Genomic DNA, 13,969 nt, shown 5'->3' on the forward strand with positions numbered 1-13,969 from the left:
CGCTTCGGCTCGGCCCGCCCCGGCCCGCTTCGGCTCAGTTCCGCCTGGCCCATGTTGGCTTGGCCCGCCCGGCCCGCTTCGGCTCGGCCCGGCCCACTTCGGCTCGGCTCAGCTCGGCTCGGCTCGGCTCGGCTCGGCTCAGCACCTTGTGGAAGGCGCTCATAACCCTCGGGACGGATCCTGCACCTTTTGGAATGCACTCAGCACCATCGGGACGGATCCAGCACCCTCTGGAAGGCTCTCCGCAACTTCTGGAAGGCGCTCAGCACCTTCTGGAAGGCGCTCAGCACCCTTGGGAACAATCCGGGACATTCTGGAAGGCGCTCAGCACCCACAGGGAGATCTAGAACCTCAGCACCAGGCAGGATAGTCTAGAACCCCGCCCGGTGATCTAGAACCTCAGCACCAGGCAGGATAGTCTAGAACCCCTCGGGACGGATCCAGGACCTTCTGGAAGGCGCTCAGCACCCTCGGGACGGATCCAGCATTTTCTGGCAAGCGCTCAGGACCCTCGGGACGGATTCAGGACCTTGTGGAAGGCGCTCAGCCTCTGCCCGGCCCGCTTCGGCTCGACCCGGCCCGGCCCGGCCGGCCCGCTCGGGTCGGTTCCACCCGGCCCTCTTCTGCTCGGCCCGCCCGGTCCGCCTGGCCCGACTCCGCTCGGCCCGGCCCGCCTGGCCCGCTTCTGCCCGGCCCGCTTCGGCTCGGGTCGACTGCGCCCGGCCCGCTTCGGCTCGGGTCGGCTCCACCCGGCCCGCCCGGCTCTCTTCGGCTCGGCCCGCCCGGTCCGGCTTTGCTTGGCCCGGCTCCGCCCAGCCTGGCCGGCCCGCTTCGGCTCGGCTCGGCCCGGTCCGCCCGGTCCGCTTCTGCCCGGCCCGGTCCGCTCGGCCCGGCCGGCCCGCTTCGGCTCGGCTCGGCTCCTCCCGGCCCGCTTCGGCTCGGCTCGGCTCCTCCCGGCCCGCTTCGGCTCGGCTCGGCCCGATCCGCCCGGCCCGCTTCGGCTCGGTTCCGCCCGGCCCGCTTCAGCTCGGGTCGGCTCCACCCGGCCCGCCCGGCTCTCTTCGGCTCGGCCCGCCCGGTCCGGCTTTGCTTGGCCCGGCTCCGCCCAGCCTGGCCGGCCCGCTTCGGCTCGGCTCGGCCCGGTCCGCCCGGTCCGCTTCGGCCCGGCCCGCTTCTGCCCGGCCCGGTCCGCTCGGCCCGGCCGGCCCGCTTCGGCTCGGGTCGGCTCCTCCCGGCCCGCTTCGGCTCGGCCCGGCCTGGCCCGCCCCACTTCGGCTCAGTCCGGCCCGGCCCGCTTCGGCTCGGCCCGGCCCACTTCGGCTCGGCTCGGCTCGGCTCGGCTCGGCTCAGCACCTTGTGGAAGGCGCTCATAACCCTCGGGACGGATCCTGCACCTTTTGGAATGCACTCAGCACCATCGGGACGGATCCAGCACCCTCTGGAAGGCTCTCCGCAACTTCTGGAAGGCGCTCAGCACCCTTGGGAACAATCCGGGACATTCTGGAAGGTGCTCAGGACCCTCGGGACGCATCCTGCACCCTCTGGAAGGTGCTCAGTACCCACAGGGAGATCTAGAACCTCAGCACCAGGCAGGATAGTCTAGAACCCCGCCCGGTGATCTAGAACCTCAGCACCAGGCAGGATAGTCTAGAACCCCTCGGGACGGATCCAGGACCTTCTGGAAGGCGCTCAGCACCCTCGGGACGGATCCAGCATTTTCTGGCAAGCGCTCAGGACCCTCGGGACGGATTCAAGACCTTGTGGAAGGCGCTCAGCCTCTGCCCGGCCCGCTTCGGCTCGACCCGGCCCGGCCCGGCCGGCCCGCTTAGGCTCGGGTCGGTTCCGCCCGGCCCTCTTCTGCTCGGCCCGCCCGGTCCGCCTGGCCCGGCTCCGCTCGGCCCGGCCCGCCTGGCCCGCTTCGGCTCGGTTCCGCCCGGCCCGCTTCGGCTCGGTTCCGCCCGGCCCGCTTCGGCTCGGGTCGGCTGCGCCCGGCCCGCTTCGGCTCGGGTCGGCTGCGCCCGGCCCGCTTCGGCTCGGGTCGGCTGCGCCCGGCCCGCTTCGGCTCGGGTCGGCTCCACCCGGCCCGCCCGGCTCTCTTCGGCTCGGCCCGCCCGGTCCGGCTTTGCTTGGCCCGGCTCCGCCCAGCCTGGCCGGCCCGCTTCGGCTCGGCTCGGCCCGGTCCGCCCCTGCCCGGCCCGCTTCTGCCCGGCCCGGTCCGCCCGGCCCGCTTCGGCTCGGGTCGGCTCCACCCGGCCCGCTTCGGCTCGGTTCCGCCCGGCCCGGCCCGGCCCGCTTCGGCCCGGCTCCGCTTCGCCCGGCGGCCCACTTCGGCTCGGCTCGGCCCGGTCCGCTTCTGCCCGGCCCGCTTCGGCCAGGCCCGGCCCGGCCCGGCCCGGCCCGGCCCGGCCCGGCACGGCTCGGCCCGGCCCGGCACGGCACGGCACGGCTCGGCACGGCACGGCACGGCACGGCACGGCTCGGCACGGCACGGCTCGGCACGGCACGGCACGGCACGGCACGGCACGGCACGGCACGGCACGGCACGGCTCGGCTCGGCACGGCACGGCTCGGCTCGGCACGGCACGGCACGGCTCGGCTCGGCACGGCTCGGCACGGCACGGCTCGGCTCGGCTCGGCTCGGCTCGGCCCGGCTCGGCTCGGCTCGGCTCGGCTCGGCTCGGCTCGGCCCGGCCCGGCCCGGCCCGGCTCGGCCCGGCCCACTTCGGCTCGGCCCGGCCCACTTCGGCTTGGCTCGGCTAGGGCCGCTTCGGCTCGCCTCGGCTCGGCCCGGCCCACTTCGGCCCACTTCGGCCCGGCCCGCCCGGTCGCTTCGGCCCGCTTCGGCTCGCCTCGGCTCGGCCCGGCCCACTTCGGACCGCTTCGGCTCGGCCCGCCCGGCCGCTTCGGCTCGCCTCGGCTCGGCCCGGCCCTTTTCGGACCGCTTCGGCTCGGCCAGCCCGGCCGCTTCGGCTCGCCTCGGCTCGGCCCGGCCCACTTCGGCCCACTTCGGCTCGGCCCTCCCGGCCGCTTCGGCTCGCCTCGGCTCGGCCCACTTCGGCTCGGCCCGCCCGGCCGCTTCGGCCCGCTTCGGCTCGGCTCGGCTAGGGCCGCTTCGGCTCGCCTCGGCTCGGCCCGGCCCACTTCGGACCGCTTCGGCTCGGCCCGCCCGGCCGCTTCGACTCGCCTCGGCTCGGCCCCGCCCGGCTCGGGGCACAGCTGCAGTACTCCGCCCGGAGCGGACAGAGAGGCCGGGACAGACACAGCTCCGCTCCGCGGCTCCCGCCTGCCGGCCCGGCACAGCTCGGCTCGCCTCAGCACGGCTCTGCCGCTCCCCGGCCGTGCCCGAGCCCCGCGCCCAGAGCGGGTAGAGCGGCCGGGACCGACACAGCTCCGGGGCTCCCGCCTGCCGGCCCGGCACAGCCCGCCCCGCCTCAGCGCGGCTCTGCCGCTCCCCGGCAGCTGCCCGGCCGCCAAATTCCCGTTGCCCCTCAGCAATTCCCCGGGGAATGCCAGGAGCGCTGCCGTGCAAGACGTTTGGTGCCAGGGGGCAGAAGCGCCCTCAAACGCGGCGGCACAGCCCGATGTAAAGCCGCTGATAAGTGTGTGCTCCACCCTTCAATTTAATCCCCTACAACAGCAGAAAAGGAAGGATTTTCCTCGAATTAAATCGCTCAAATGACGGGAAAAGGGGGATTTTTACCACAATCCAAACCCTTATAAAGGGCGGACAACAGGGCTTCCTCCTCAGTTTAAACCCACAGGATGATGACAATGAGGGAGGTACCCTCAAATCAAACCCATTATATGGCATCGATATTTTTCCCCTTCCAATTAAAATCGACCAAAGGGATTCCCTGTCAACTGATATACCTACCACTCGGAAAAAAGGCAGGTTTTCCTCCTATCTGTACCCTCAAAATCACAGGTGAAAAGGGACTCCCCCCAGTTTAAACACAGACAATAATGGAGGAGCAATTTCTTCCCTCAATTTTATCTCCTTTATCCTGATAGCCCCTATTTTTTTTCTGAGGGGACTGGGGAGAGAATCCCAAAATGAGATCAAAAGGGGGAAGAATAAAAGTCCCCCCTTGCAAATCCACGCTGGCTCATCTGCTGTTTCTTGGCACAAACGTTTGTCCCTCGACACCTCCTTTAAGCAATGCTCCACATCCGAGTGCATCCAGGTGATCCCCCAGACCCTATGAGATGCTCCCAACATCGTTCCATGAGACACCTCCGGGAGCCCACCATAAACCCGTCTCCTCCAGCTGCTCCATACCTAAGCGAGCTGAGGGAAACCCTCCCCCTAAAACATCCCCAGGCAGGACCCGCTCCCTCCTCATCATCGCTGCTCACAACTGGGGCTTCCCTGAGCCCTCATCATCCTCACAGCTCAGCTTGTGCTGTTGCCACCCCAAGAACGAGGGCAGGGGCAGAATGAACTTGTTGCTCGTTCTCTGGACAGCTCATTCCCTGCACCTGACACACTGGGGCACCAGGCTTTCCTTGCTATGGATGAGGACACCTCTCCTCCTCCAGGTGCCCAAAGCTGAAAATGGAATTCCACCTCCACATTTCCGTGTGTGAATTTCATAATTCCCAATGTAATTCCCCATGGATCATAAGCCATCACCTATAATATTTTACTCTAGAATCATCACTGACTTGCCTTTCTGTGGAAGTGTGTGACACTAAAAACATCCTAAATATTCACAGAAAAGCACTAAAAAGCTCCCCCCCCCCCCCCCCAAAAAAAAAAAACCACGTTAAAATATCCTTAAAAATCCCTGGAGAAAACTTAAAAAAAACCCAGAAAACCTGCTCAGCCCCCAACCCCTACCTGTCACTCTCTAGCCCATGGATGTCATCCCTACAATTTTGCAGTGGTTCTTGTCCTATTGGGAGGATTTTGGGATTGTCCTGGTATTAGGGCTGCTGTGTGGTGCTGCTGGGAGTGGTCTGGGGCTGTCCAGCCTTAGGGTCACTGCCTGCAGCTGCTGTTGGGGAAAAATGGTGTTCTTAGGGGTGCTGCTTAGGGTGACCTTAGGGGTGGGGTGAGGGCTGGTGCACCTGTACCCTAACTCTTATCGGTACCCTGTACCCCTAATCTTCACTGTGTGCCCTCCACTGTGATAGGGATGGTGTTTAGGGTGAAGTTAGGGGTGGGGTGAGGGTTGCTACACCTGTACCCTAACCCTAATTGGTACCCTGTGTCCTGTGCCTTGGCCCCCTAACCCTCAGTGTGTGCTCTCCACCTGTCAAGCCCCCCACCTCTTTGCCCCTCAGCCTGCAATGTCTGTGTATCACTCTCAAGCCCCCCCACATTGTCCCTTGGTCCCCTAACCTCCTCCGTGACCTTTCCCCCCAGTTAGGGGTGGTTTCTAGCGTGAGGTTAGGGGTGGTGTGAGGTTTAATTCACCTGCCATTCTCAAGCACCCCCCACTTTCCCCCTCAAGCCCCCCCTCTGCCCTTGCCCCTCCAGGCACCTCGTGCTCCTCAGTCTCTTGTCACCCTTAAGCTCCCCCGCTTTAGCCTCTCAGTTTCTATGTGACATCCTGGAGCCCCCACTTCGCTCCTTGAGCTCTCCCTCTGCCTCTCAGCCGCCCCCATTCTCTGTGTCACCCTCCAGCCACCCTCCTGGCTGCTTTCCATCAGAAACAAAACTCAGTCCTCCCATTTCATGATGTCAGCTCAGAGGCTGCACCCAGCTGTTCATCTCTCTGCTTCTGCCAAGACATTAAGGTGGAAAGCTTTCCTTCCTGCACAAGAGGGCCATTGTTCACAACCAGATGCCTCTGGCAAAACTGGGTTGGCACTTCAGGCTGAAAATGGGATTCTGCCTCCTAAAATTGCAAATGTTGGAGGATTTCTCTCAGACAAAAGCTGCCAGGAACTAGAGCTCTGGCTGGCCTAGCATAGCCTGATCCAACCTCTAAACTAGTCCAAAGACGCTGAAGTGGAAGGCTCTCCTTCCTGTGGTAAAGAGCCTCTCCTGGTTTCCTCAGACCTCACTACAGAGGCAGAACATGCTCAGCAAGACCTGAAATTCCTAAAAATTTGCCAGGTGTCACCCATCCGTGAAGGAGCCATACCAGCTCCTCCATCCTGTGCCAGGCTCCACTAACCCTGCTCCGACTGCCAGTATCCCCTTTCCCTGTTAGGGGGGAGCAGATACAGGGGAGACAAATGGAGCTAAAGACAGACCCTTTATTGGAATCGTGCTGGGAGGGCCCAGCAGGCAGAGCCCCCTTGGATGGGGCAGAGGGGTTACAAGGGTCTGGGGGGCCCAGGAAGATGGTCCTGGGGGCTGCCTGTGGAGGTGAAGGTGGGGGGAGGTTCAGCTGCGCTCCTCCAAGCTCAGACGGTCAAACAGGTACTCGCCGAGGCCGGCCGAGGCCGCCCCAGGCCCAGTGGCCCCACCAGTGAGGCGTCGCAGATTGGTGGCATGGTCCCCCAGCACCTTGATGGCCTTCACTTGCTCGTCCAGGTAGTGGGACTCCAGGAAGTCACAAAGCTGAGGGAAAAAGGGAGATCGGGCAGGGCTGATGGTCTTGGGGAAGTGAGGGACCCCAAGGAGCAGCTGGAGATTACAAAGACTCTGGGAGAGGGAGCCGCGGGGTGGCCCCCGTGGGAAAAGGGAGGAATTTGGAGCATGCTGGAGAAGTCAGTCAGATTGAAGGGGCGGGGGGGAAAGCCACAGCACCACTCACATGGGGGTCTCCCTTCTCAGCAGCCAGGCCGTGCAGGTCCAGCAGCGCCTGGTTCACCGACTTCTCCAGCTGCAGCGCTGCTTCCACCGCCTCCAGCGCCGACCCCCAGGTGTCCTGCTCTGGTTTCTGCGGGGCACGGGAGCGTCACCCCGAAGGGCCCAGGTACCCCGAGGCGAACCGCCCTCCAACCACAGCCCCACACCCCCGGGGGAAGAGAAGGGGGAGCAGCAGCCCCAGATACCCGGAGACACCCCCCCACCTTGATGTCCTGCAGGAGAACACGGCCCCCGCGGCGCGTCTGGAAGCGCAGGAGCCCCTCGGCATGTTCCCGCTCCTCCCGCGACTGCTCCAGGAAAAACCGGGCCAGCCGCGACAGGGCCACGTCGTCCCTCTCGAAATAAAACCCCTACGGGATAGAGGGGAGGGAGAAAAAGTCAGGGGGAATCCCCCAGGGCGCACCCCCCCCCCCCCCCCACCCCGCTCCGAGATTCTTCGGATTTCGCCCTCCGGAGCGTCGCCTCCCACACCAGCACCGGGTCGGGACGAAAGTGAGTATTGGGATACAGGAAGGGGGATCCCCCAACCCCGGGGCCGGGGGTCCCGAACCCCCTACCATGGAGAGGTAGACGTAGGAGGCGTGGAGCTCCATGTTGGCCATGCGGTTGACGGCGGCTTCGCAGTCGCGGTGGTAATTCTGGCGGATCTGGGAGTCCATGGCGGGACGGGTGGACGGACGGATTTGGGAGCGGCGGGATGGACGGATGGACGGCTGGGGTGGACGAGGAGCCGAGAGCAGCCGGTTCCGTTCAAGCACTGTTGAAGCGAGAACGCGGCTGTGGCTGCTCAAAACCCGGCGGGGGCTTTTATAGCGCGTCCCCGCTGGGCGGGGAAAAGGGGGCACTCCCCTCCTCTGTCCCCTCCGGCAGGGTGCGGTGGCCTTGGCCCTTGTCCGTGTTTGTCACACGGTCCCACAGTCAGCATGACTGGGCAGGATCGTGGAGGAGTCCGAGCCCACGTGTGTGCCCCCCCAGGAGTGGTCCCCCGGGGCGCGGAGGGGGCGGCTGGGGGAAAGCCCCGGTTCCCTGCTGGCTTGGGGGGCACAGGGAGCCTGGCGGAGGTTGGGGAGGAGCTGGGGGGTGTTCGTTGGGTGTCCTGCCAGGTCCTGAGGTGCCGATGCCCGTTAATCGGACTTTGATAGGTTATAGGGTGCGGAAGGAGGTGACTCGGCGCCAGGAGCATAAAAGAGGAACTTGGCCTCGGGGAAACGCTGACTCCGCTTTTCCACCGCTCCAGGACTGGGGCGAACTCGGGGAAACCGGTTGGAACTGGGAGCCCCACAGCGCTTCCCTTCTCATCCCTCATCCCTTGGGGTGCCCGCAGCTCCGGAGGGGGCCCGGCTCGGCTGGAGCTGAGAAGAGAGTCCGGGGAGAAGGGGGAGCAGCAGCCCCAGATACCCGGAGACCACCCCCCACCCCACCGAAGCTATCCCAAAGTCCCTTTGGCGCTGGATCCAGAGGCTGCGCTGCAGGAAGGACACGGCCCCGTGGAGGACGGTCCAGATGTGGGACCCCCACCCCAACACCCCTCCGCGGCTGTTCAGTGAACCCCGGGATTGGGAACCCCCACACGCGTTTTCAAGTCCCACTGACGCCAAACATCCCCCTGGCCCTGCGGGCGGGAAGGCCCCTCTCCGGCAGGCACCCCTCCCCACTTCTGCTCCCTCAACCAGGACCCCCAGTCCCGGAGATGTTGTTGAACAAAAGAGAAGGGGAAGGGACCCCGATTCCCCTCACAACGGCCCGGGGCAGCCGCCCCCCCACCAGCCACGTGGCAAAAGCAAAAGTGAAAGAGGCCCCGCTCCGCCCCCCCCAATTCCTGTCCCCGCCCTTCCCCATCCGCACCCCGAGATCCCCGAGGGCTCCCCGAGGTTTCTGGGGGCAGGACGGGGACACGGCGGAGGGGAGGAGACACACGCCCAAGAAGCATCGCATTTGCCTTTTATTTCCATCGAAATTCCCGAGATACAAAAACCAAGGTACAAAAAAAGAGAAGAAAAAAACACTATGGAGAAAAGCAATGGGGGGAAGGCAGAGCCCACCCATTTTTTGGGAGTGGGGGTTCCCCGTGATGTCATCCCCGAGAGCACCATGGGGGTTAGGGGAAGGGGTCACTTTGCCCCCCCCCGCCTCAGGGACACGGGACCTCCAAAACCGGGGGATTGAGGGGGTGTAAACGGGGGGGATGTGGCCCCCCCACCCTGAGAGCCTCCGCCCTGGGAGGGGGGTATTGCACCTGGGGGGGCCCTTTTTGGGGGGTGGGGACCCCCAATAAATACTCACCCTACAGCCATGGCTGTAACCCTACCCCCCAACCCCCCACCTCATTTTGGGGGGGGGGGTCACAGAGACACCCCACCGACCCCACCCACCCCCATATCGGGGGTGGAACTGCAGGATCCCCCCCACTCAAAGCACCGCAAGTCCTGGGGTCAAACCGAGGCCAGGGAGGCCCAGCACCGGGACTGGGGGGCACGGGAGGGGAAGGGGAGATGTCCCCATCCCATTCACCCCCATCCCCAAATCCTAGCTGTGGCCTCCGGACACTTATGGGAAGGGCTGGGGGGGCCTGGGGGAGGGAGGGGAGGGTCCCCCCAGCTCAACCACTGCCCCAAAATCCAGGTGAGCGAGTCCTGTTGGTTAAAAACCCCCCCGGCCCTGGAAGGCACTGGGGGTCAGCACCATCCCTGCCGGCAGGGCCAGTCCGGGGAGGGGTTCCGGGGGTGGGGGAGAACAAAACGTGGCCCCCCCCGAGAGTCTACGACATCTTCCAGATGGTCAGCGAGGCCGTGAGGACACCAGCGGCGAAGATGGTGATGGTCTGCCAGGTGGGGGTCCCGAAGTGGGACAAGAGCCCTTCCTGGGAGGAGGGGACACAGGAGGGCAAAGGTCACCACATGTTGGGGGTTCCCAAACCTCCCTCCAGAACAACCACACGCAGAGGAATTGGGAAAGAGAGGACAGAGAAGAGGATTTAGGGTAAAAGGGGATGCTGGGGAGGGGAAATTCCCAAACAAGGGCTCACCCCCACAAGGAATGGCTGGGTTTGGGGTGTTAGGGAGGGGTCAGGGGCTTGGGCCCCTGAGGAATTGGGGGGTTAGGGGCCTCACCCATCCGCCCTGGGCCTGGATCCAGGCCAGCACGTGTTCCTGGACATACTCCATGGTCCAGCGCAGGATAGTCTGGACCAGCTCCGGGACCTTGGTGCAGAGAGCCTGTTGGGAGCAGGGAGAGGTCAGAGGGGGCTAAGGGGGACCAGAGAAGGCCACTGGGGAGCTCCACACCCACCTTCAGCACCAGTTTGCACGCAAAGTAGAACAGGGCAACCACACGGCCCCAGTTGAAGGTGCCATCGGCGAACATCTCCTTGGCCACACGGAAAAACAGCTTTTTGGGGGCATCACACCCCACCTGCTCAATCATCCTGGGGCAAGAGACGGTGGGAACGGTCAGGGCAGGCTTGGGGACACCACAGACACCCCCAAGAAGTGGCAGCTGCCCACCTCTGCAGCTCCATGTTGCTGTCGAGCTCGTCGCCGATGCGCCGCAGGCACTCACTGAGGCGTTTGGTGTCAGGGCTGCTGGGCTGGGTCTCACCCAGCTCGGCAACACTCAGGGCCACGGCCTGGGGGTCCCCGCAGCGCTCCACACGGTCCCGCACGAACCTGGGACCCCCAGAACTCTGGGTACTCACTGTGTCCTCCTGTGGCTCTGTGTATCCCCTTTCCCTGTGTCCCACCTGGAGCCCAAGTCCTTCCCACCAGTGTCATGCCTGGAGCTTAGGTGCCCCCAGGTCCCAGATGGACCCAAAATTCCAGGATCCTCTCAAGTCCCCCCTAATGTCCCACTCCTAATGGACCCCCAAGTCCTCCCTGTGCCCTGTGTCTCACTGGGATCCTCTCAAGCCCCCCCACATCCACTAATTCCCCATTCACTCGCAAGTTCCCCCTTGCACACACCGTGTCCCCCCAGTTCTGCATCCTCCCAAGCCCCACCAAGTTTTGAGTCCCCCCCCTGCATCCCGTGTCCGCCCAGAATCCTCACAAGTCCCCCAGGTCCCTCCCAAGTGCCCCCATGTCCCCCTGCGGCCCCAAATCCTGGGATTCTCTCACGCCTCCCCAGTTCACCCCAAGTCCCCCGCCGCACTCTGTGTCCCCCCAGTTCCACACACTCTCGAGTCCCCCCAGGTCCCCTCTGCATCCCAAGTCCCCCCCGCAGTCCCAAGTCTCCCTGCACCCTGTGTCCCCCAAGTCGCCCCTCGTTCCCCCTGCACTCTAAGTGCCCCCTGCACCCTGTGTCCTCCCCTTGTCCCCTTGCACGCCACGTCCCCCAACTCCACAGTCCCTGACCCGTAGCCAGTGTTCCCTCGCCATCCTCTCGCGTCCCCCAGATCCTCTACCAGTCCCGAGTTTCCTCTGCACCCCGTGCCCTACGAGTCACCCCTTGGCCCCCCAGCCCCGCCCGTTGTCCCGGCGGCCCCCGCCTCCCCTACTCACGCCCGCAGCAAGATCGCCCCCGTCTGCATGATCTGGTCCGAGGAAGCCCCTGCGGAGAGCGGGGCGCTTACGAGGGAGAAGCGGCCACCGACCCCAGCCGCCGCCCCACCCGTACAGGCCGCGCCCCTCCTCGAGTCCCGCCAAGCCCCCCACTCACCACCGCCCCCCGGGGGAGGGGCGGGCTCTCCGGAGCCGCCCCCAGGCCCGGCCCCGGGACCGTCGCCGCCGCCGTCGCCGCCGCCGCCGCCGCCGCCACTGCCCCCGCCCCGCTGGGCCGAGGCCGCCGCCGCCGCCATCGCGCCTGAACCACGTGGCCCCTGCGGGCGTCACGTGAGACCGGCAGCGTGGGCGGGGCACCCTGGTCACGTGATCGGGTGAATGTGCTATGCGGGGGCGCGGGCGGAGGCGAGGCCACGCCCATTGTTCCGGCCCCGGCCCCCACCCCTTGGCCCGTCACTCATTTCTCGGTTCCACCCCCCTCCCGGGCTCGGTCCCGCCCCCGCAGCTCCCCGGGACCCCCGGGGTCACCCCCCATTCCTAGGGGTCACACCGGGGGGTCACCACCCCCATTGTCCATGGGGTCCCGGGGCGACGCCCCCGCGGCGCTACCACCTCCCCCGGCCCGAGGTGGCGGCTCTGGACAGGGCGGGAGGAGCGGCCGCAGGCGCGCGTGGGGAAAAGGGGGGCGGTTCGAGCTTGGGGTGTGCTCTGAGTCCGTGTGTGTGTGACCCCCGTGCAGACATGAGTCCCAAAAGCTGCCTCGGCTGCACCAAGTGGTTCCTCTTCCTCCTCAACCTCCTCTTCTTCGTGAGTGGGGCTGGAGGGATCTTGAGGGGTAGGAGGGAGAGGGGGGAAGTAGAATTTGGGAGGGCAAGGAGGAGATGCGGGACATACAATTTGGGGGCGCTTGGGGGAGATGTGGGAACCTGGGGCTGAGGAGACACGGAGCGACCTGGGGGGACCAACAGTCTCCCAGTGTTTCTGGGCACTGGGGGTCCAGCATCTCCTGACCTGGTCCCTGCAGTTCCTGGGCATATTCCTCCTCGCCTTCAGCTTTTGGCTTCTCTTCGACCGGCAGAGCTTTGCCACCGTGCTGGGTAAGGGACTCCCAAAGTATAGGGTACCCCAAGACATGTGGCACCCCAAGCTGGGAGGCTCCCTGACCCCCCCGCCGTGTCCTACAGGGTCACCGCTGGTCAGCCTGAGGGTCTGGTCTTACGGCTTCTCTGGGGTTGGCATCGCCACAATGCTCCTCGGATTCCTGGGGTGCCTGGGGGCCCTCAAGGAGGTCAAGGTCATGCTGGGGCTGGTGAGCTGGGGGGCGTCGAGAGGGGTCACGGAACTGGGAGGGGGCTGGGGTAGCTGTGCTGCAACTTCCTGGGGCAACCGCGGGGCCACGTGCTGCCACCACATCCTGTGCCTGGGGATCAGCAGTGGGGAATGGGGGGAACCCTCTGAGCTGTCCCCGGTACCGGGGACAGGCTGGGACAGAGGTCTGGTTGACTCCCACCTTCCCTGTTTATCCCAAAAGTATTTTGGGCTCCTGCTCCTGCTCTTCACTGCCCAGATCACCGTGGCCATCATCGTCTACACGCAGCGCGCCACCGTGAGTGCAGGGGTGAACCCAGAGCTTGCGGGAGGACCCTGGGGTCAGAAGGGACCCTGGAGTCATGGGACAGTGATATGCCAATCCCCCTTCCCAGCTGGCTACAAAGGTGGCTGCCTACACAGAGGAGCTGATCCGGGGGTACCCAGCCCAGGGACCACCTGGGGACACCCATGAGAGCTGGGACGCTGTCCAGCAACAGGTGAGATCCCCTAAAAGGACCCCAAAGCCACCCCACGGTCACCACACTGGCCCTCTGCCCCTCCAGCTCGGCTGCTGTGGCTGGAAAGGACCCCAGGACTGGGACCACCATGATGACTCCACCAGGGACAGGGACAGGGCCATTGCCTGCTCCTGCCTCAGGGCACACAACAGCACCCACAAGACCCCATCGATGCTCCCCCACGGCCGCTGCCCCATGGCTGCCCTCCAGGACATCTTCCCCAGGGTGAGGCACGAGGGAATCAGGGGGTCCTGGAGCTCTGCGGGGCGCTCAAGGTGACCCCCAGTTGTCACCCCAGGGCTGCAAGGAGAGGGTCCAGACCTGGCTGGCTGGAAACCTGGTCACCATCGTGGGGGTTTGCATAGGCATCGGCCTGGGAGAGGTAGGGAGGATGCCCTGGGGCAGAGGGCTGAGCTGGGGGGGGCCTGGGGGTGGTCGAAGTCTGTGGGACCATAGGATGGGCTGGGCAGCAGCTGGAGGTGCCAGGGAGGGTTCAAGGGATGGTCCGTGGGGAGCCAGGGGTTGGTGGGGATTCAGGGTTGCCAGAAGGGTCCGTGGGGCGTTCAGGGTGGCCGGGAGGGGGTTCAGGGGTCCGAGGGGTTCCGGGAGGGCCAATCCCGCTCTCTACTCCCAGCTCTTCCTTCTGATGCTGTCGATGTTCCTGGTCCGGAACCTGGACTCCCACTACGAGAAGCTGCTGAGGGGGCTCTGAGGGGCCAGGGTGGCGTGGGGGGAAGCGTGGAGGGTTTTGTCTTTTAATAAAAGCCGTGGGGGAGCCGCCGAATCGAGACCGGACCGGGAGCGCGCGGCCCGCGTCGAGCGGCGCGTGCCACGCCCCTTCCTCCGCCCCTGTCCTTGTGACCACGCCCCCTCCTCGC

At 65.6% G+C, this 13,969-nt stretch overlaps 3 protein-coding genes across 5 annotated transcripts; 1 reads left to right on the forward strand and 2 right to left on the reverse strand.

Moving 5' to 3' along the window:
• Positions 1-6,187: 6,187 nt before the first annotated feature.
• Positions 6,188-7,746, reverse strand: LOC111943644 (ferritin, higher subunit-like). Its single transcript, XM_023946578.2, has 4 exons — positions 7,324-7,746; positions 6,970-7,116; positions 6,711-6,836; positions 6,188-6,514 (listed from the first exon to the last, which is right to left on the reverse strand). Exons 1-4 carry the CDS (start codon positions 7,423-7,425, stop codon positions 6,338-6,340), a joined length of 552 nt encoding a protein of 183 aa, XP_023802346.1. The 5' UTR covers positions 7,426-7,746; the 3' UTR covers positions 6,188-6,337.
• A 944-nt stretch (positions 7,747-8,690) lies between these two features.
• On the reverse strand, positions 8,691-11,573 carry BAX (BCL2 associated X, apoptosis regulator). The gene is made up of 6 exons (XM_086871560.1): positions 11,420-11,573; positions 11,263-11,311; positions 10,270-10,431; positions 10,055-10,190; positions 9,877-9,981; positions 8,691-9,626 (listed from the first exon to the last, which is right to left on the reverse strand). The coding sequence occupies exons 1-6, from the start codon at positions 11,556-11,558 to the stop codon at positions 9,525-9,527; spliced, it is 693 nt and encodes a 230-aa protein (XP_086727686.1). The 5' UTR covers positions 11,559-11,573; the 3' UTR covers positions 8,691-9,524.
• A 328-nt stretch (positions 11,574-11,901) lies between these two features.
• On the forward strand, positions 11,902-13,875 carry CD37 (CD37 molecule). Of its 3 annotated transcripts, none has more exons than XM_086871572.1 (8): positions 11,902-12,069; positions 12,287-12,359; positions 12,447-12,571; positions 12,794-12,868; positions 12,966-13,070; positions 13,137-13,316; positions 13,378-13,473; positions 13,726-13,875. In XM_086871572.1, exons 1-8 carry the CDS (start codon positions 12,004-12,006, stop codon positions 13,801-13,803), a joined length of 798 nt encoding a protein of 265 aa, XP_086727698.1. In that variant the 5' UTR covers positions 11,902-12,003; the 3' UTR covers positions 13,804-13,875. The 3 variants fall into 3 exon arrangements, with proteins under 3 accessions (XP_086727698.1, XP_086727699.1, XP_023801997.2); XM_023946229.2 differs by having other exon boundaries at positions 11,904-12,069; positions 13,390-13,473; XM_086871573.1 differs by lacking the exon at positions 13,378-13,473.
• The last annotated feature ends 94 nt before the right edge of the window (positions 13,876-13,969 follow it).

Source organism: Cyanistes caeruleus, chromosome 36 (assembly GCF_971803275.1).
Source record: "Cyanistes caeruleus chromosome 36, bCyaCae1.hap1.1, whole genome shotgun sequence".
NCBI classification, from domain to species: Eukaryota; Metazoa; Chordata; class Aves; order Passeriformes; family Paridae; genus Cyanistes; species Cyanistes caeruleus.

Coding starts and splice junctions, on each gene's coding strand:
- LOC111943644 (XM_023946578.2), bottom strand. CDS start 7,425: ATGGACTCCCAGATCCGCCAGAATTACCACCGCGACTGCGAAGCCGCC. Junction 7,117..7,323: donor CCTACGTCTACCTCTCCATG/GTAGGGGGTTCG, acceptor TCTATCCCGTAG/GGGTTTTATTTCGAGAGGGA. Junction 6,515..6,710: donor CTGAGAAGGGAGACCCCCAT/GTGAGTGGTGCT, acceptor TTTTTCCCTCAG/CTTTGTGACTTCCTGGAGTC.
- BAX (XM_086871560.1), bottom strand. CDS start 11,558: ATGGCGGCGGCGGCGGCCTCGGCCCAGCGGGGCGGGGGCAGTGGCGGC. Junction 11,312..11,419: donor CCCTCCCCCGGGGGGCGGTG/GTGAGTGGGGGG, acceptor CGCTCTCCGCAG/GGGCTTCCTCGGACCAGATC. Junction 10,191..10,269: donor AGCAACATGGAGCTGCAGAG/GTGGGCAGCTGC, acceptor CTCTTGCCCCAG/GATGATTGAGCAGGTGGGGT.
- CD37 (XM_086871572.1), top strand. CDS start 12,004: ATGAGTCCCAAAAGCTGCCTCGGCTGCACCAAGTGGTTCCTCTTCCTC. Junction 13,071..13,136: donor GGGACGCTGTCCAGCAACAG/GTGAGATCCCCT, acceptor CTGCCCCTCCAG/CTCGGCTGCTGTGGCTGGAA. Junction 13,474..13,725: donor TAGGCATCGGCCTGGGAGAG/GTAGGGAGGATG, acceptor CTCTACTCCCAG/CTCTTCCTTCTGATGCTGTC.